The sequence below is a fragment of the Curcuma longa genome, chromosome 4, assembly GCF_044706935.1.
Source record: "Curcuma longa cultivar G26 ecotype Majalengka, Jawa Barat chromosome 4, ITB_CL_G26_1.1, whole genome shotgun sequence".
In the NCBI taxonomy this organism is placed as follows: Eukaryota; Viridiplantae; Streptophyta; class Magnoliopsida; order Zingiberales; family Zingiberaceae; genus Curcuma; species Curcuma longa.
This window is the reverse complement of record NC_133864.1, coordinates 16,615,552-16,635,710: the sequence shown is the minus strand read 5'-3', so window position 1 is coordinate 16,635,710 and position 20,159 is coordinate 16,615,552. Positions and strand designations below refer to the sequence as shown.

Here is a 20,159-nt window from a genome sequence, read left to right as displayed (position 1 = left end):
CTGTAATTCTACTGCGTCGTAATTAACTTAGTTATGTCTAAGGACTAATTGGTGCCCTTTCACACCCTACAAAAACCCAACGGCATGATTATGGATAATGGATGTGAATTTGATTGATTTTGAGTGGTTTTTTGTTCTGTTCCAATTTCTTGGATTTTCATGTAAATCGAATTAGTCGAACAAATTAGAATTTAAAAATGAGATGGGAATTTTAATCCGGTGAATGGAGTGGGGAGCCCTAACCCATTGACCTTGGTTTGTTGGTTCGAGACCTCGCGGAGTCCAGATCGAGAGATGTCCGGCGGCGGCGGCGAGGCGGCGAGGGAGCAAAATGTGGTGGTGATGCGGCACGGCGACCGGATCGACCACCTGGAGCCGCTCTGGGTGGCGCACGCGCAGCGTCCTTGGGACCCGCCGCTGGCCGACGAGGGCCGGATCCGGGCGTGGACCGCCGGGAAGCGGCTTCGTGATTCTGGATTTCCGATCCATCGCGTCGTCGTCTCCCCCTTCCTCCGCTGCTTGCAGACAGCCGCCGAGGTCGTCCGCGCCCTCTGCTGCGTCGTCGACGACCACCAGCTCCTGCTCTCCATGGAGACAAGCGGCGATGCCGTCCTCGATCCCTCTCGTGTCAAGGTACCTCTCTTTTCCTTGCTCGTTTCAGATTCTTCAGTCAAATATTGCTGCGGTTCACCAATCGTGAATTGAATGGGGATCTAGAAAGAAAGGATTCAGGGGAAGAAACAAACCATTGTTAACTTCCCAATCATCCTGAAATCCCAATTCCCTTGAGCCCCTTCCCCAAAATCTTGTCGCCAACGGAGCTGGAAGAGGAAGGCAAGGTGGCGCAACGCTGCCGGCGTGCGATTGCACTAGCCTCAAGCTCAACGACATTATTAGTCTCTAAGATTTCAATATCTCTGTTTTGGAAGGAAAATTGGAACAATTATTGCGTGCGAATGGCACAATTTCTTCCCTTCTTGTAGCTTGGATTTGTTGCTTGGACGAGTAGTTATCGACTAGCCAATTAGAGTTGACTCTCTATCAATTGAATTTCATCATCCACCATTGCTAGGCGCATGTTTATTGTACCATCGTGACCGTATGGGACCGTTGGATGACGAATTTCATTTTTTACTGAAATATTTATAGTACCGTTGCTCCTACGGACTAGTTTAGTTGGTTCGTGCATGAGAGCTGCCAATACTGAAGTAATTTACTTCTTTTCCAGATCGTTTGAAACAATACTGAAGGGGCTCTGGGGTAAGAGTATCACCTTTTGCCACATTATTTATTGTACCATTACCCCAAGAACATAGTGTAGTCGTAAGAGACCGTTTATTTTTCTGAAACAATCAGGGTTCAAAACATACACATCACATGTGTACGTTGTTTGAACAACTAATGAAGTTGGGATTCCACATTAAGAGTCATCTCACTTCTTAGATTTTTTTTAGTGGACAAAACGTGAGGTTAGATGATCTACGTCAAAAATAATCCGTGTGGCTTGGATACTTGATAAAAAAAAATATTTATTGTACCATTGCCTCAGGATTATGATGCGATGGTAAGAAGTTGGATGAATTTTTTAGAAAACAAGGGTTCAAATCTTATGGCACATTAAACCTGGAGAGTTTGAATAATTTGTAACATTGTGTCATTCGTGAGGATCCATTTGTGTTTTTCGATTTTTTTTTGTGGGCGGTGGAAATCTTCCGTGGGACTAGATTGATTATCTTTAGAATTAATTAAATCGTAAGAGTTGGATATCTGGATTATTAAAAAAAAATTATTGTACCATTGCCCTTGGACTATGATGCAACGGTAAGAAACTTCCATAATTAATTAGATATCGATGAGTCAATTCCTAATTACGATAGAATCTGACCTCCAAATTTAATCAGAAAAACTGAATTTCTAAATTAAAAAAAATATATATATTTTTGGTACCATTGACCTTCCAAAAGGCCTTTGTAAACACCCAGTAACATACATTTATAGATGAACTGTTAATCCGATAGCCCGGTTCTCTGGCTGATTATTTGGTTTGGCCATTCTGCAGGTCTCAATTGAGTATGGATTATGTGAGATGCTAAACACAACAGCCCTAGGCCATAACATAGCTCCCAAAGACGACAAATGGTTTCCCCACATCTCGGAGCTTCAAGCCTCGTTACCAGCAGGAACAATCGATCATTCTGCAGAGAGTATCTACAAAGAGGTCTCTCTCTCTCTCTCTCTCGATTCAGTTCCATCTTTTACTGCATTAATGTGTTTCTTCGTCTGTTTGTTTCCTTCAGCTGCCTCAATGGGAAGAATCAGTTGCGGCAGCCAGGAACAGATACGCAACCATAATCCAGTCTCTGGCCGACGCATACCCCAACGAAAACTTGCTGTTAGTCTCCCACGGTTGGTCAGCGCATTTCTTTTCGAGTAATAATAGATAACATGAAAAATTATAGCATGAATGTAGCATGACACATTCAATGTAAGTGGGTCTCCCATAGGGGATCCACATCCATGCATTGAGTGTGTCATGCTACATTCATGTTATAATTTTCATGTTTATTACCTGGAGATGTCTGATCTGTCGTACTCTTCGCATGTCTGCTGCAGGCGAGGCTGTTGGTACTGCGGTCGCCTCGTACCTGGAGAATGCCATGGTTTATGGAGCTGAATACTGCGCTTGTTGCCACCTGCGAAGAAACACTTTGTCGAGAGGCTTTAAGGTCCTCAACGAGAGTGGTGGCCAAATGGGTGTATTTTATAGCATTGCTCCCGATTTCTCATCATGTTAGCTAGCTTGAATCGTTTTTGTTCGTCTGTATAAGTAGCTTCCCTCATTCTTATCTTGTTTGACAATTGATATTATAAAATCAACACCCTTTTTATTATTTGTGGTGATAATTTTAGTCTTCGGAGCATAATTGAGTTGATTACAACGCAGAAGTAGATAAGAGTTTGAATTTTGATCAAGTTGAGATAATGTCATTTTTCGTTGTGGTCAAGGACGGATCTAAGAATGAGAGGTGGGTTGGGCTGATCTCAAGTTGGCCAAGTCCGTCAAGAGGTCTAAGTTCACTTCATGCAAGCATGTTACCATCTCATTTTTTTTCCATATTTCATCTAATTTTAAATTTTTATTGAATGATTTTTTTCATTATTTATGAATTTGTTAAATTAATTTATCAATAATAATATCTAATTCATAGACGTTAGAAATTTAGAGGCCATGGTGGAAGGCTTGGCGATGTGGTGTTAGAGAGCACATTGACAGTCAAGTAGAGATAGTCGATCCACGAGTGTAGCACGAGGTTGTGCTCGAGCTTCTCTTGTAGAATCTCAATCCACAGCTGCTCGCCTCTGGCGTAGATGTAACTCGTAAGGGTACGTTGACATAGAGGACACGTCGATCCAATCATGGCAATCGCAGCTAGGGGAGATAGTAAGTGCAAATTGCTATGTACATAGAAGAAAATAAAAAAGTTTTAAAAATTTTCTAACTCATTTTAAACGGATCAAACCGATTTAATCTAATTAAATTTGGTTCAGCCATAACTTTACCAAATCAAATCCAAATCAATTCCAACTTAGACCAACATACTTCTTATCTTCGCACCTACCGATAAATTTTGTTTAAATACAATCTAATTTTAAATCAATATCTTCGCTTTGTGCTTGATGATTCAATTTATTTATTTATTAAGTATAATATTTGATTAATAAGTAATAATATAATAATTATGAAAAATTTTAAAAATTAATTTTAATGAACAATTAAATTCAATATCATATTATTTAATCATTTTTACTAATTTAAATTCTAAATAAGTCATGCTTTCCAAGTAGATGGAGCCATGCAAGCTTGGCTACAGCCAAAGATAGTTCTTACGTAGCTCCATCTTTGATCACGATCAATTGAAGTTTCCTAATTTATTTTGATCCTGTAAGATCGTTGGAGGGACGGATTATATTTTTTACAAAAATGGTAAGAGATTATCAAGGATGGACCGACTGAGTTATAAGACATTAGGAAAGCGAAATTAGAGTTGTAGGACGGTAAGTACTATCGGAGTTGTAGTTAGAAGGTATTCCGGAATTAGATTCAGAAGGTGCTTGGGAGTTGAAAAAAAAAACTAAAGCAGAGATTTTATAAGAATAGTTTCTTTAAAAGGAAACGTAGAAGATTGAGTAACAGTTACTACACAGAACGCTAATGATTAACGACTGATTAACTAAAAATCCATTATACATGACATTAATTAAGCACTAACTTAGATCTCGCAGGGAGATTGTAATAATTAAGGTCCTCGCCTCACACGCTAACTAGCTAGCACGACTTGGTCGTCGGTGGTGGTGGCGGCGGCGGCGGCGGCCGGTCGATGAAGTCGAACATGTCGGGCGGCAAGTCGTCGAAGAAGAAGTTGTCCGGTACTGGCAACGCCGTCTCCTGCTCCGACCTCTTCACGCCGAAGAAGGGTAGCTCCTCGGGGAGGAGCTGATCGTAGAAATGTGGGTCCTGGCACTGGTAGAGAGCGAGGTCGGGCGGGAGGCCGAGCAGCGGCTGGGGGAGGAGGTGGTGGTGGTCGAGCGCCGGCTGCGAGGGGGCGGTGAGGAACGGGCTGCAGGGCTCGGCGGAGACGGCGAGGAGCGGCGGGGGCGCGTCGAATTCGAGCATCGAAGGGCAGCAGCTCAAAGGCTCCGGCATTTGAGGCAGGTCGATGATCATGCAGCGGTACCTGGAGTCATCCTCGACGCCGTCGAACAGGTGGAGATGATCGGAGCACGGATCCTAATTGTCAAGAGAGAGAGAGAGTTAGAATTCCAAAACTCTACTCTGGATCATTTCTCGTCTTTAATGTGAAAGTAATCGATTAACCTGCAGTAGAATGTGCGAAGCGGATGCATATTGATCATGAGGAAGAGGAAGAGGAAGAGGAAGAGGAGGACGAAGAGGAGAAGGGGGTTGCAGAAGCCGCTGCTTTCCCTGAGACGTCGTCGCCGCCGCCGCCGTCGAGGAGGTGGTGGTCGACTTAGTGGCGGCGGCGGCGGATTTGGGAGGCAGAGGAGTGCGCAGAATCCTGGCGAGTCGCTTTTGCCTGGTGCTCCAGAAGTTCTTGACGTCGTTGTCGGTGCGGCCGGGCAAGTAGGTGGCGATCCTCGCCCACTTGTTCCCCAACTGCGCCTGCAGTTCGATCACCACCCGCTCCTCCTCCGCCGTGAACTTGCACCCTCTGCATATTATCAATCATTCCAAATACGGTAATAATAGAAACATCGAGACGATCGACGCACGTACGTCTTGAGGTCAGGCTTCAGTTTGTTGACCCAGCGGAGCCGGCAGGATTTGCCGGTGCGGGGGAGCAAGCCTTTGGATCGAATGGAGCTCCAGTCGCGGGGGCCGTTCTTCCGCACGTACTCCACCAGTATCTCGTCCTCCTCCGCCGTCCACGGCCCCTTCCTCAATGCGCTGCCGGCGGCGCCGCCGCCGCCTGCCCTGCTGCTCTGGCCGCTGTCGCTGCCGTTGCTGCTGCTGCTGCTACCGCCGCCGCCGCCTGCTCTGCTGCTCTGGCCGCTCAACCGCATCAGTCGACTCTGCATCGTACGCTGTTCTGGTTCCCTGTCGCACCAGATCAAATACTGGTGTTGAATTAGATTGGAGAGAGGAGGAGGAGGAAGTAGAGGGAGGAGGAGGAGGAGGAGGAAGGAGAGGGGATTCAAATTACCGTCTCCATGATCACGTAACTTCAAAAAATAACCGCCCCACTTCCCTATTTTTCCGCCCACGTCCCATAAATTAAATTAATTACATAAATAATTACATAATTATATATATATATATATATATACGAATTATAAATAATAAAAAGGTTGCTGATTTTATAACTAATAAAAATATATTAAGATAAAACTCAATATAATAAATTTATATATTTTAAATTAATACTTTAATAATATTTTCTTTTAATAAAAAACTTAATCAAATTACTCGATTTTTGAAAATTAAAATCGAAACTCAACCAATTTAATCAAAACAATCAATATTAAAAAAAAAACAAAACCAAACTTTTAAATTAAGTGGAATGCTATGCTGCGCAACTTATCCCGTGCGATCCGTACGCGACACCTCCGATCTATCGTAGCTCCAGCCGCCCTCGCCATGTCGTCTGACCATCACGGATCGTCGCCCCAAGCGCGATCGACGTGTCGCTCGCCGACGCTCCTTCCGACGGCGGATTCTGATCGGATAGTGGCTGGAATCCAATAAATTTCGATCGGAAACAGTGAAATCATGCGTGCGGCCACTGTCGACCGCGATCGGCACGGATTCCGACCAAATCACAATCGCCGGACAGCAAAGGACGAGTGACCGCGATTTGGTCGGAATCCATGCCGATCGTGGTCGACAATGGCGCAGTGGCGATCGGCCCTGTTTCCGAACAAATTCGTCGGATTTCAACTACTATCTGGTCGGAATTTGTTGACGGATGGAGCGCCGACGAGCGACGCGTCGATCGCACCCGGGGCGGCGGCTGGCGGTGGTCAGATGGGGTGATAGGGGTGGCGGCAGTGGCGATGAGTCAGGGCGTCGCTCACGGGGTGTCGCGCATGATAGCAATACTATTTAAATTAATCCAACCGAATTTGAAGGAAAAAAACAATCAAAATTTAAAATGTTGATTGTGCAGCGACGTGAAATGTTGATTACGAAGTGTATGGATTAATTGATTAAAAAAATAGATACTTATTTAAAAAAATAATTTTTGAAAAAAAAAAGTCAATGTAACTCTAAAGTGCGAGATGCTGACCGTTGGATCAAGTGGTCGCCCCTTCTTTGGGCCAGACCATGCCCATTCCGAACGAACTAATAACGTGCCCCTTCGAACCATCGTAGAAACACAAATCATTTTCATGACAAAAAATAGAATTAATTCGGTAAAAAAAATAAAATTTATATTACCACGCACAGCAGGAGCCGCCGGGCAGTGAGCCTGATAAGTAAACATTTTTTTCCCTTTTTGAGTTAATTAATCTGTTAATCCATTACTTAATCGAAGTTTCTCTATCGTTTTGTGCGGTACGACATTCGTGCTCTCGTTCCTTCTCCTGAGATCTGTCGGCGTCGCTGCGTCGGTCGGTCGATCGGTTGCCGCCGGTGGGAGAGCGCAGATGGGATGCACGGCGTCGAGGGTGGAGAACGAGGACTGCGTGCGGCGCTGCAAGGAGAGGCGGCGCCTGATGAAGGAGATCGTCCACTCGCGCCACCACCTCGCCTCCGCGCATTCCGACTACCTCCGTTCGCTCCGCCTCACCGGCACCGTCCTCACGCGCTTCTCCCGAGGGGAGCCACTGGCCGTCTCCGAGCACTGCCCGCCCGTCCTCCTCCAGGCCTCTTCCCCCGCACCACCCGCCTCCCTCCCCCCTCCGACTCCCTCTGCTCTTCCGCCGATGCCGCAGCTCCGGGGCCGCTGGAGAAAAAGCCACTCTTCGCCGTCCCCTTCTCCCACTGTCGCCCCTTCCGTTGGTGGCCAGCCCCAGTTCCCGCCGGTGAACTGGGCGTACGCCACTACCCCGTCTCAGTCCTCCTCCACCTGGGATTGGGAGAACTTCTACCCTCCTTCGCCCCCGGACTCCGAGTTCTACGAACGTAGAAAGGCCGAACTCGAGGAGAAGAGTCGCATGCAACACCATCTACCCTTGGAGGAAGAAGTTGACCAATCTGACGAGGAGCGAGATGCAGGAGAAGAAGAAGAAGGATACGGAGAAGGAAAAGAAGAGGTCCGCTGTCGTGATTGGGGCGAACATTACCGGAGCACCACCAGCTCCTCCACCAGATCCGACAGCGAGCCGGAGCTAGAGGACGACGGAGACAACCAGAGGGGTGCATTTTCGCGATCCGAGAACATGCCCGCTGGATCTGAGTACAGCGGATTCGCCGCTAGTCAGGCGCCGCCGTCGGAGATCGCCTCATCTGCGGCCGCAGAGGCGAAGTTGCGGCTTCGGCCGAGGTTGGTAGTCGAATCGTCGTTGGCCAGGTGGCATGGAGGCGGGCGGGGGGAGTCATCATCCACCTCCGCCGCCGCCGAGTTAACATTGGCAGTGCGCCACCACAATCTGGCGGAAATTGTAGCGGCCCTTGAGGAGTACTTCGTCAAGGCCGCCGACGCTGGCAACGCCATCTCAGATCTCCTTGAGATTGGCCGTGCCCAGTTCGACGGTAGCTTCCGGCAGCTGAAGAGTAAGTAGAAGAGCGAGCGCGGCCATTCCTCGTGCTTCTTTCAACTACAAACCTTTACGTCACATTACGGCTTCAGTTGATTGTTTATCCTGATTATATTCATCTTTTAGAGACGGTATACCACTCGAACAGTGTCCTGAACACACTATCCTCAAGCTGGACGTCCAAGCCACCATTAGCAATTCGTTACAGCTTCGATGCGTCTGCATTGGAGGAGTCTGACCGTGGGAAGAGCCATGGATCAACTTTAGAGCGGCTTTTGGCTTGGGAGACGAAGCTCTATAAGGAAGTGAAGGTATCATCCATCATTTTAGCAATATGAGATAAAAAATTTACCTTGCTTTTTCTGATTTTGTATACATTGTCAGACATGATGAACTTCTATGAATATTGATCACTGGAAAAATAAAGAAATTAGGGACTCCTAGATTATCACTCAAGATAAAGATGCTTATATGCTTGAAACAGCACAAAATTCGTTACAGCTTAGCTTTGAATAATTTAGAGGATTTGTAATTAGGGATCCATTGTCTATCATGATTCAAATGCACTTGCATGCCTTTTATTTTGATGTTCTGATTGGGTGTCAATATCTCTTGTTATTACTCTTTGCCAGTTGCTCCTTTTTTTTGGTTATTTGCTAATTTCTTTTTGTTTAGTAGTAATCGTGCTACTTGGTTCGATAATGTACTTATGCCAAGTTTTAGTTGCTTCAAGATCAACTACCCTGACTTGGAAGCTCTCACTGCTTAAGCCTTTATTAAGTCATGCATATGTTTAATTTTCTAATGTAGGTGAATTGGTAGATGGTTCTACTTTTTTATAGTTCTAGTTCTGTGGCATGCTAAAGACTATACAATTAACTTAAAGAGGGAACGGACAGAGACTTTTTGTTCCTGATTGACTATGATAATAAGATGTCAATTACAACTAAGTTTCTTCAAGAATAAGATTCAAGCTTTATCCTGTATCTTGGTGGCTGGATTCAAGCTACTGGGAAACTAAGTTGGAATACGTTAGGGTTTTTTGTCAATTAATTTTATCGTCCAAACTCATTATGGGGTTTTGTAATTCAGGCATTTTAGCAACTTCCATTCTGACATATATTGTGTCATGAGATTCGTTGAGTATCTGCAAATTCCTCTAGAATTTATGGTTATTTTTATTTAGTTTCTTACATTACTTGTACACATCTGAGCTTATAACTAAGATTTATTATTATTATTTTCAGTAAAAACTGCCTTATCAATGCAAAAGTTGTCTTCTGTCACCTGAGTTATCAGATTCTACTATACCATCCTCATGCATCTGCATCTGATGAAACACTCATCTATCTGATTTCTTGGCTTTCAATTGATGTTTATGGTTCTGATGGATGTGCCTTTTATGTTTTCTACAGGCTAGAGAAGGTGTGAAGATTGAGCATGAGAAGAAACTTTCAACACTACAAAGCCTGGAATATGGAGGAAAAGCAGATGTTAAACTGGACAAGACCAAGGCTTCAATCAAGAAGTTACAGTCATTAATCTTAGTGACATCTCAAGCGGTCACTACCACATCAACTGCAATAGCTAAAATCCGTGATGATGAACTTGCTCCACAACTTGTCCAGATCTGTTATGCGTGAGACTCTTTCTGATTCAATAATTTCCTTGACAGAGTCTTTATGATTACCTAAAACACAGGTTTAGCTGCGTTTAAATGATTTCCAACATCTTTTAGGCTTTTGAACATGTGGAGGAAAATGAACCAATTTCATGAAACACAGAACCATATTGTGCAACAAGTTCGAGGCCTGGTGAATAGTGCTTCTAATGCTGGATCAACATCCAACTTGCATAGGCTCACAACTCGTGAACTTGAGGCTGCAGTTTCAGCATGGCATTCAAGCTTCAACCAACTTATGAAATATCATCGTGGCTATGTCCGCACCCTGTATAGCTGGCTTAAGCTTACACTTCTTCAGGTCAGCAGTGACAACCCCCAGAAAGATCATTATTCACCTATCGCAATTGAACTCACAGCCTTCTGTGATGAATGGAAACAAGCCCTAGATAGGTTACCTGATACTGTGCTCTCCGAGGCTGTCAAGAGTTTCGTGAACGTCGTCCATGCCATCTACACGAAGCAGGTAGAAGAGCTGAAGATTAAGAAACGGGCTGAAACTTACTCAAAAGAACTTGAGAAGAAGTCCACAGCACTGAGAAGTATTGAGAAAAAATACTACCGGTCATACTCAATGGTTGGTCTCGCATTTCCTGGTGGGGGGCATGACAACAATGGGCAAGCATTCGATACTCATGACCCATTGTCTGAGAAGAAGTCAGAGATTGCAGCATGTCGAAGAAAGGTCGAAGAGGAGCTCACAAGGCATGCAAAGGCAGTTGAGGTCACAAGATCATTGACCCTTAACAACATACAGACCGGCCTGCCAGGTGTGTTTCAGGCATTGGCAGGGTTCTCCGGAATGGTTGTTGAAGCTATGGAAGGTGTTTGCCGTCGAGCTGGATCTGTTTGATAAAACTCCCTTTGCACCCTTTTTTGTCTATTTTACTATTTATGTCGATCACGAAGATATAGTTACAAATAGGAAGAAAAATATTTCTCCATCTTTTTCAGTTAGGTTAAATTAGTTGATATTGTAGATATATTTTTTGCCCATTTCTAGAATGTAAGAGGGGGTGAATGATACCTCCAGATGAACTGATTGGTTGTGCTTTAATAAAGTTCACTCTCACATGCTTTAATATATTTCTTTGCAATATGTTACTAGCAGGTAGATGGTTAAGGCCTTGATCTCAGAAACATAAACTGTGAAGAATCCAGAGGCCAAAACTGAGTAAGAATTTTTTTCCCCTTCTTTATTATCATTTTTTGTTATCGATTGATCTGATGATATGAGGACAGGAACAGTGGACACCACAGAATTTTATTAGAGATTTTTTAATCTGATATGTCAAGTCTGCCATGTGCAGGAACTTCAGTATTCCAAAGGACAGCTCAAGCCTCCTCCATCTCCAAATGATTCCCTCTCGTACCCTTTACTCAAAGGTAAGTGAAACGTTCTGTTCATGCATTGAGTGATTCAAATGATTCTTCTTTAATTTTTAAAGCTTCTTTTACCTTTGAAAGTACGAAGTGCCTGCCTTTTTTTTTACTTTAGTTTCATGCTCAGGATTAGGTTTCTTGTCATGTATCAAGCTGACTTTACTCTCTAGGCATCATTTGTAGTCACACGAACTGTTTATCATGAAAATAAAGGAATCTATCATCACTAGAGATAGCACATTGAAATTGTGTGGGTGGGCCTGGGAACACCGTAATGACACTCCATTGTCTTGGCCTCTTCTTGAGCATAAATTATGAGATCTGTGCATGTTGTGTATTGCTGAGACATGAGATCAGTGTTTGATTCCCAGCAACAAGCATCATAATTATTGAGTTGGGGAGTCGAGAACAATCAATCGTCAATAGAAATGATAATGAGTCAGATTTGGTTCGGAGTTCATATCTTTTGATCCATTTTCATTTATTATATTCATCCTCATTTCCATCAGGTATTTAACTTTCATACTCATTCTTATATCTATCGGAGAATGAGATATCTATCCTCATTCACATATTCATTAGAGGATCCGATATCATCTATACTAATAATTTTTTTCATTCTCATCTCCATCGAATATTAAATTATCATCTCCATTTTTATATCCATCAAAGATCGGATATTCATCCTCATTCATGTACTCATCAGAGAATCGATTATTCATCCTTATTTACATACTCATAATTAAATCGAATATTCGAGTTGGATATGAATAATTTTATTAGATCCACTTTCCTATCTATATCTAAAAAATTTCATATTTAATTATTTAATTAGATATAAAAAAATCTCTTTATATTCTCCTCTTGATATAGATCCTTCATCGGAGAAGAAATTATGTGTCTGATCCTTGAGATACCAGTAGCAAAATGCAGAATTTAGCCTCCAGAGCATAGCTGAGTTGGTTACGACGTAACAGACTTGCAGAAGAAGTCAAGGGTTCGAATCCTGACGAAGTCAGACAATACCCTCTTACGTCGTGATCAACTGCAGTTTTTCGAATCCTGACGAAGTCAGACAATACCCTCTTACGACGTAACAGACTTGCAGAAGAAGTCAAGGGTTCGAATCCGACCGGGTGGCGGATTCCATTTTTTTTTTTTTTAGAAGAATGCAGAATTTAAATTTAAAATAAGATGAACTCTAAATATCAGACAGTCTGAATTAATAAAAAAAAAACAACAACAGTGTGATACAGCTGGAGACCTTATCACCTTCATGTAAGTGATGCTAGGCTGCGAAAGGCACTGCTTTGAGGGCCCCCAAATTTTGTTTGGTTCATTGATTATGTTTTTAGAAAATTGCCCTAAAAAATTTCAGTTTTTATACAGATTATTTAGAACCTTTAATATATATATTTTTTAAATTATACCTGCCAAAAATAAAATATAAAATACCAATGATCGTAAGGTGTTATATCCAACAATGTTAAAATTGTTCTATATTACTATAGGAATAAGTTGGTCATATTAGAGAGATAGATCCATACCTGAAATTTGTATGTTTATGTAAAATCTAGGGCAAAAATCAAAAGACTGCCCCAACTTATATAAATCATCAAACAGATGTTCTTTTTCCAAAAATAAAAAAATAAAAAAAATAAAAAGATACTCTATGAGATATTTTATTTTTAAAATATCTTTTATTCATAGTAACTATGGATAATTATTATAACGCATTTATGATTTAATTTGATTAAAATGGAATAGATGATTTTTTATGTTGTAGTATAGTTAATATACACTTATAATTAAATCTTAAATTTTAAATATTAAATATTATTATATTAAAATATTTTTTATTAACTTATTAAAATTATTTAAACTTTATCAAAATCAATTTAAATTAATCAATTTATTTTAAAATAATTATAAAAACTATTAAATAGCTATTACAATATTGTTAGATGTTATAGTTATAACAATTATAGAACAGCTTTTATACATTGTAATAGATAATCTTACTTGCTACAATAATATTGAAAATAAAAAATAATAAATATTCAATAGCTTCTAAATATATTATAACATTTAATTATTTTAAAATAATTATAAAAATTACTAAATAGCTATTACAATATTACAGTAATATTGTATTAGATGTTATATTTTATAGCAATTATAAAACAACTTTTATATATTGTAATAGATAATCTTAATTGCTACAATAATACTAAAAATAAAAAATAGTAAATATTCAATAGCTTCTATATATATTATAACATTTATCAATACTTCTACAACAAAATTGAAATAAAAAATATTACTAGAATAAAACATATGATAAAAGTCAAAAAGCTTCTACTTGCGGCAACAAAATTGACATAAGAAATATTGTGAGACTAAAACATATGATAAAACTCCTTTTAGCTTTTCGTAAAAAAACAAACAACAGATGCTCATTTAATGTTCTGTTAATTTAATTTTTAAACTAAAATTTATACAATTATGTACTCCATTGAAATTTAATTTAAATCTCCAATCGTACTATCCTGTAAAAAGATTCAACATATTTCATAAACAAGGCACATGAGTAACTAAAAAAGGGTTTTCCTGAGATAAAACGAAAATAAAAACACATTTAGGGCGACCGTCCATTTTGTCACCAGACCTTGCATAATAATAACTACAGAAGCAATAAAATAACGAGAGACAAACGACGGAAGTCCAAATATAATTTCCATATGCCATGGTGAATGAATTTTCAATAACATTTAAAGTCATAGAGGAATTATTACGATACATTTCTTTGGCTACACTAGAAGTGATGGGAGATGAGTGGTTTGTAGAAGTGATGGGAGATGAGTGGTTTGCAGTCGGTCCCTTTTTTTCTCCTTCAGAAGCCAAAAAAACAAACATAAAAAAGAAACAAACGCCTTGAACCAAAAGGCCTTATCGAAGGAACAATCACTACCCAAAATTCTTTAAAGCTTCTCAACCCTATCTGGAACACATCTTACTAAAGGAAAGAATAGTTAATCTGCCGCCATGAACGGATCGTCTTCTCCAAGATCAGCCACTAGTGGTTCTAGTGTGGATGGATCTTCGTCAACAGGGCCAAAATGAGTCGGAAATGGTAGCGTAGATATGTCCGGCTTCTTGTATACAGCATCTTTGATGAAGACGAAGTTTCCTTCGGCACCAGGAACCTGCATTTTCCATCTCAGGAATAAGATTATACTTGGATGCGGAGGAAACAGTGTCGATAATCCAATATGCTTATGCGATCGGATCGAAAAGTAATAGGCTCACCTGGCCTTTCACCCACAACAAGTTTCTGGCTGGCTCTATTTTGTATACCCACACATTCTTTACAGTTGATTGCTTTCCACCCATTCGTCCAGGCATTTTCTTCCCTTTAAAAACCTATTTATTCAACAATAGGTCAGCCATGCATACGCATTTGAAATAATTGACCTGAGGATTTATTTCTTCATTTATTTCTTACAGTTTAAAACAATCATAATCAAAAGTAATTAGGCATATGACAATAGATACAAATAGATTGAGACGACGTAAACATGTAGTTAAAGGTTCAAAAAATTGAATCTAAAAGCTGTAAGTCGTAGGAGATCAAAAAGAACTTTACTCAAATATAACAGAAATTAAGTTAATTAATTTGAATATCATTAGTGATTGGAATCTGTATAGAGCTCATAAAGGGATTATATATCTTCTGTTTGGGAGGCTGAATTTAAGTGAGACGAGCCATGGAAGGGTATGATGTCCCTCTGTTCCCATGATTTTCTCTTGATCTCATTCCAACAAAACTTCTCTTCAAGAAAAGCAGTGAGTATAGTGACAAACTGACAAATTTACTAATCAAGTCTTTATTTCATAATGATGCTTCTTTGCAGCATGAGTTAATTAATTCAGTGTTTTCAGAACCAGATCATACCAGCCGGATCAACAGGTAACCCGAAACTGAAAACCAAACCAGTCAGGATCGTTTAATGGATAACTTTTGATTGAACTGGATCTTGGTCTGGTTCAACCAGAAAAATACAGTTCCACCCTAAACCCCTACAACTGGACAAAAGCAAAAGAAAGCATCTTGAGATCATTCTAATAGTACTTTGTAAGTCCAGTCTAGCATAAATTTGTGAAATTCAAGAAACAAGGTTTTACTCAACTAGAATTCCTTCAAATCAGAATTTGTAGTATGTACATTAGTGTCAATGTGATTCAAGCCTCATAGTAGGGTATTAAGATTCTATACTAAGAGATGTTAAGATAGTATTACATAAACCAATTTAAGGAATCCGATTCCATCCTAGAAAAAAAATTTACTCAAACATAGTATTATAGAAGAGCCACACCCTTACAATGCATGTATAGTTGCTTCTAATTTTAATGTTGGCATCCTATGGATGAGAAAAATATTTTTCCTTAAGAACTTCAAAGTTCAGAATGTTTGATTCCAAAGAGTCAAAGGTATAGAATTCAGAATATCAGGAACACTGAGTAGCAACATTCAACAGGTAGAATGTATAGAAAAGAACACAATGCGAATTAAAAGAACTAATGGTTCACTTTCACAAATTGTGTTGCACAATCATGGAGATAAATGAACTCACATTTAATATAGCAATAGAAAAGTAGCACTTTGGATCCCTGAAACACATACCTTTCCTGGTGCATCCCTCTGGCCAGTAGATCCTAAGCTTCTATGAGACAATGATGCACCATGGGATGCAGGCATACCGGAGAAACCCCACCTTTTCATTCCACCCTATTAGCAATAGAAATGAACTATGATTTAGCACAAAAGAGCCTTCTGCATGTTACCCAAACTAGCTATTAGCATAATTCATAGCCTTGAAAGAAAGGCCTTTGTCTAGGAAAAAAATTGAAAGATGATTTTGAATTCCACCGACAAAATTTAGCAGCTTCTAGTGTAGCACTATTTTTCTCATATTATCTAAGAGTTCATGCCACAGAAACTTTTTGCCAATTGTACCACATTTATCTACACCAATGCGTTATTATAAGAGATGCTATAGAGACTGAAGAGAGAATCAACAAAATAAATACAACTAGAGAAACACTAGAACAATACCTTGAGATATTTGGCTAATATTCTTATTAAGGTGCATGATCATGATCTCAACATCTATATATTTGTTTTACATAAACCATTTGTAGAGGCATATTCTGCAAACAGGATCAAATTCTATGACCGTGATATTGTTTAACATACATCATATCATGAACAATATTACAAATCTCCAACATGGTCTAAATAAAGTTAACCTCAATCAATTAATGGACGAATTGTGATGAAATAAAGACCAGATGATTTGGAAAATGAGAACAGCAAATCAGAGATCAGCTAATGAAACCATAGTTGTAAGCATCAGAGTAAAAGATATTGCAACTTCTTTATTGTTCCAAAACATAAGTAAAAAATGAAACAAGCCAAGGAAAATTTCAACAAGACTAGTGAGTAATAAATTTTGGGAAATTTAGACTAGATATATAGGTAGTAAGTCCAATACAAGATTATTATTCAATTCTTAGTATGCACTGTAGCCAGACATCACATCTAGTTTTGTGAATTTTTAATAGATTTGCATACGCATGACATACAACACAACAAACTGAAAAATATATCATAAAGAAATCACAAAACTATCACATTTGGTATTTTCTCACTCTTCTGTCTTAAGACATGATAATCGTTTTAGCAAATTCTAGGAATTCTATTATTTTCCTCCGCTAAATTTTATCTACAAACAAACACCAAATAGGAAGGAATTACCCTATTTTAATCTTTCTACTGTTTCTGCATCAAGGATTAGCTAAGTTCCTATCTTTTTATACTAATCATGGATGAAATATTATTTTGGTAAATGAGACACGTGAATGAATAAATGTTAAATTTGAATCTGGGCAGAAAATGCTAGAAGTGAAAAATTTAGACTTAATAGGATAAAGACATAATATATGAAATTTCAATTTAGTAATATTAGACGAAAAAAGATAATTGTTAAAATATAAGCTTTAAGTATTTAGGATCATTTTGATAAAAAGATAGAAGGATTGAGACATGTCTTACATAGAATGCAAACAGGAAGATTGAAATGGAAGGAGAATATCAAATGTTCTTTGTAATCGTAAAATACATTTGAAACTAAAAGAAAAAATTTTACAAAACGAAAATTAGACCTGCTATATTATATGGAGCCGAATGTTAGATTATAACTTGAGTACATAAGCAGAAGATGAAAGTTGCAGAGATAAGGACGTTAAAGTGGATGTGCAAGCATACAAGGATGAATAAGATAAAAGATAGTCTGGTGCACGAAGCTCCCGTCAATACGGAGTCCTGAGGAAAGTTCTATTGTACATAGTCTTACCATGCTTTGCAAGAGGTTATTTTTAAGACTCGAGCTCATGATTTCCAAGTCACACGGTAATAACTTTATCATTGCGCTAAAACCCTCACAAGGATGAACAATATAAAAAATAAAAATATTAGAAAGAAAATCGAGATTGCATCTATTGAGAAAATTCCGAGAGACACATTTAAAATGATACGAACATGTACGTAGATAACTAATAGATGTTCCAGTTAGACGGTGTGAAATTATAACAAATGTACATATTGAACGAGGAAGATAAAGATCAAAAAGACTCAGTAACAATAAAACAAGATAAAATTTATTTAAATATAAATGACAATATAGTAGGAGTTATAATTCAATGACGTAGAAAGATTCATATAGCCGACTCCACATAATGGGGTAAGACTTGATTGTTGTTGTTATAGTATTATTTCTGTTCATAAACTTCCTATCCAAGAGGGCACCAAATTTTTAGCATCTTCCCTATTGTCTCTTTTTTTTTCTTTCTTCTCACTGTTCTCTCCAACTGCACACCGTGACAAAAAGAAATAAAGTGACAAAAAGATTTTCCTAAGTGTACTTTCCATCTGTGTCCTTTGGCAGAAAAACTAGAGGGAAGAAAAGGCTAGATTTTTTTTTTCCTTTCGCTTGATTTGGATAGAAATTCCCTGTTACATGCATCAAAGCTCAAATCCAAGTCAAAAAATTATAAAAACTTTTCAAAACTATTTCGATTATATTTTTCAAAAGTCATTCTTTGGATAAAATGAGTTGTTTATAAACCAATAGGATGTGAATATATCCAAAATGCATGTTTTTCAGGGGGGAATCCACTCATACACAAAGTTTCAAGAGAATTAGTCATTTAAGTTGATTTAAAAATTACAACTTGCAAAGCTGATTCTGAAATCTGTTTCTGATCAGTTTGGCTGGAAAGAAATTCAAGAACAGCAAAACGGACTTGGAAAAAAGAGCTGCATTTTTTGGTTAAATAATGAACACAGAAGGCACTTTTTCAATAAATTCAGAATGAGAAGTCCATGACTTTAAAGTGGAGCCAACTATTCTCATAAAGATGGAAACTAATTGTAGAGTACCATTAGACTAACATCAATTATTAAGAGCCAACTATTCTCATAAAGACGGAAACTAATTGAGAGTACCATTAGACATCAATTATTAAGATCCTTAATAACAACACAAAGCAAACTGTTATACAACGTACCTCCTAAAACACCTATCAAGAAACTAACCTGTTATATCATCCTAGGCCTGCTTCATTGGAAGTATAAGTTAAGAAATAACCAAAAAACAAAATCCAACTTTAGTGCAAATTGCTCTCACCAAATAGACTACTACCAAGATCTTTTATCCTTTTGTATAAGTGTTTGCAAAGACAATCCTAAAATATCAAGATAATTGAATGAAAAAAGGTCTTGCATCAAATTTAATGAAACAGAAGAATTCATGCATCAATTACCTGAAAGCCTTTACCCCTCGTAATGCCAACCACGTCAACATATTGTCCAGGAACAAAATGACGGGCTGTAATTTGTGTACCAACGGGAAGAAGTGCATCCTCTGTAACCGGAAATTCTTTCAGTTTCCTCTTCAGAGGAACCCCTTGAGATCTGAAGTGTCCCACTTCGGCCATAGTCAAATGCTTCTCCTTCTTCTGTCCAGCTCCAATCTAGCTATCAATAAAAAAATTAAGTTCAACAGTCATTTTAGAACAAGAATAATGAAGTAAGCATGTTTAGGATAATTGTTAATCAGAAGCAACTAGCTAAGAACCATGAAATAATCAGAGGAATAGTCAATTGAAACCTTCCAGTTCCGCCACCAGAGTTTACAGAACAGATTAACCGATTACACTAGGGCTCGCCAAGGAAGGAACGAGAAGAAACACGAAATGGCAATTACATATATTTTTTTTAACCCACCTGAAGAGAAAAAATTCCCTCCTTCTCCACGGTCTTAACCTGGGAAACGATGTTATCGTCCAGCCAAAGAATCGTGATCGGAACCCTAGCTCCCCACTTGTCCCAGAGAGCTGTCATGCCGCATTTGAGTGCGATGGCGCCGGTCCTTCTCGAGTTGGGAGTCATCACACCGGCCTTCGCCTCGATGATCCGAGGCACGGCATCAATCTCACCATCTGCGACGAGGGGGAGGTCACTGAAGCTCCGGCGGCGCTGCGCCTCGATCCTAAAGCTGGAGCAGAGAGGGCGGATGCGGGCGAGAAGGCCTCTAGGGGCGGCGGACATGGAAGCTGGCGGCCTGGAGCGGATGAGGTATTAGTGAAGGAGGAAAAGGCAGCCGCTGGAGGAGCGACGGAAGAGCATCACGACGGCGGCGACGATGGCGGTGCTGAAACGCGGTGGACGAGTATTTGTGCTGCTGCGAAGAGGGCGTAGGGTTTAACCTGCCACTTGTTAACTTTTAGACAAAAATGCCCACGCTTCGCAGTT

General features: G+C 39.6%; 3 protein-coding genes across 3 annotated transcripts; 2 read left to right on the top strand and 1 right to left on the bottom strand.

Annotated features, from left to right (window-relative positions):
• Window positions 1-242: 242 nt before the first annotated feature.
• On the top strand, window positions 243-2,891 carry LOC141828228 (uncharacterized). Its single transcript, XM_074715610.1, has 4 exons — window positions 243-633; window positions 2,060-2,218; window positions 2,298-2,406; window positions 2,614-2,891. Exons 1-4 carry the CDS (start codon window positions 295-297, stop codon window positions 2,793-2,795), a joined length of 789 nt encoding a protein of 262 aa, XP_074571711.1. The 5' UTR covers window positions 243-294; the 3' UTR covers window positions 2,796-2,891.
• Window positions 2,892-7,167: 4,276 nt separating this feature from the next.
• On the top strand, window positions 7,168-10,985 carry LOC141827803 (protein ROLLING AND ERECT LEAF 2-like). The gene is made up of 4 exons (XM_074715130.1): window positions 7,168-8,236; window positions 8,347-8,531; window positions 9,636-9,859; window positions 9,959-10,985. Exons 1-4 carry the CDS (start codon window positions 7,168-7,170, stop codon window positions 10,752-10,754), a joined length of 2,274 nt encoding a protein of 757 aa, XP_074571231.1. The 3' UTR covers window positions 10,755-10,985.
• Window positions 10,986-14,003: 3,018 nt separating this feature from the next.
• LOC141827930 (large ribosomal subunit protein uL3m) lies at window positions 14,004-20,084 on the bottom strand. Its single transcript, XM_074715274.1, has 5 exons — window positions 19,632-20,084; window positions 19,169-19,378; window positions 15,969-16,073; window positions 14,594-14,707; window positions 14,004-14,490 (listed from the first exon to the last, which is right to left on the bottom strand). The coding sequence occupies exons 1-5, from the start codon at window positions 19,953-19,955 to the stop codon at window positions 14,317-14,319; spliced, it is 927 nt and encodes a 308-aa protein (XP_074571375.1). The 5' UTR covers window positions 19,956-20,084; the 3' UTR covers window positions 14,004-14,316.
• Between the last annotated feature and the right edge of the window lie 75 nt (window positions 20,085-20,159).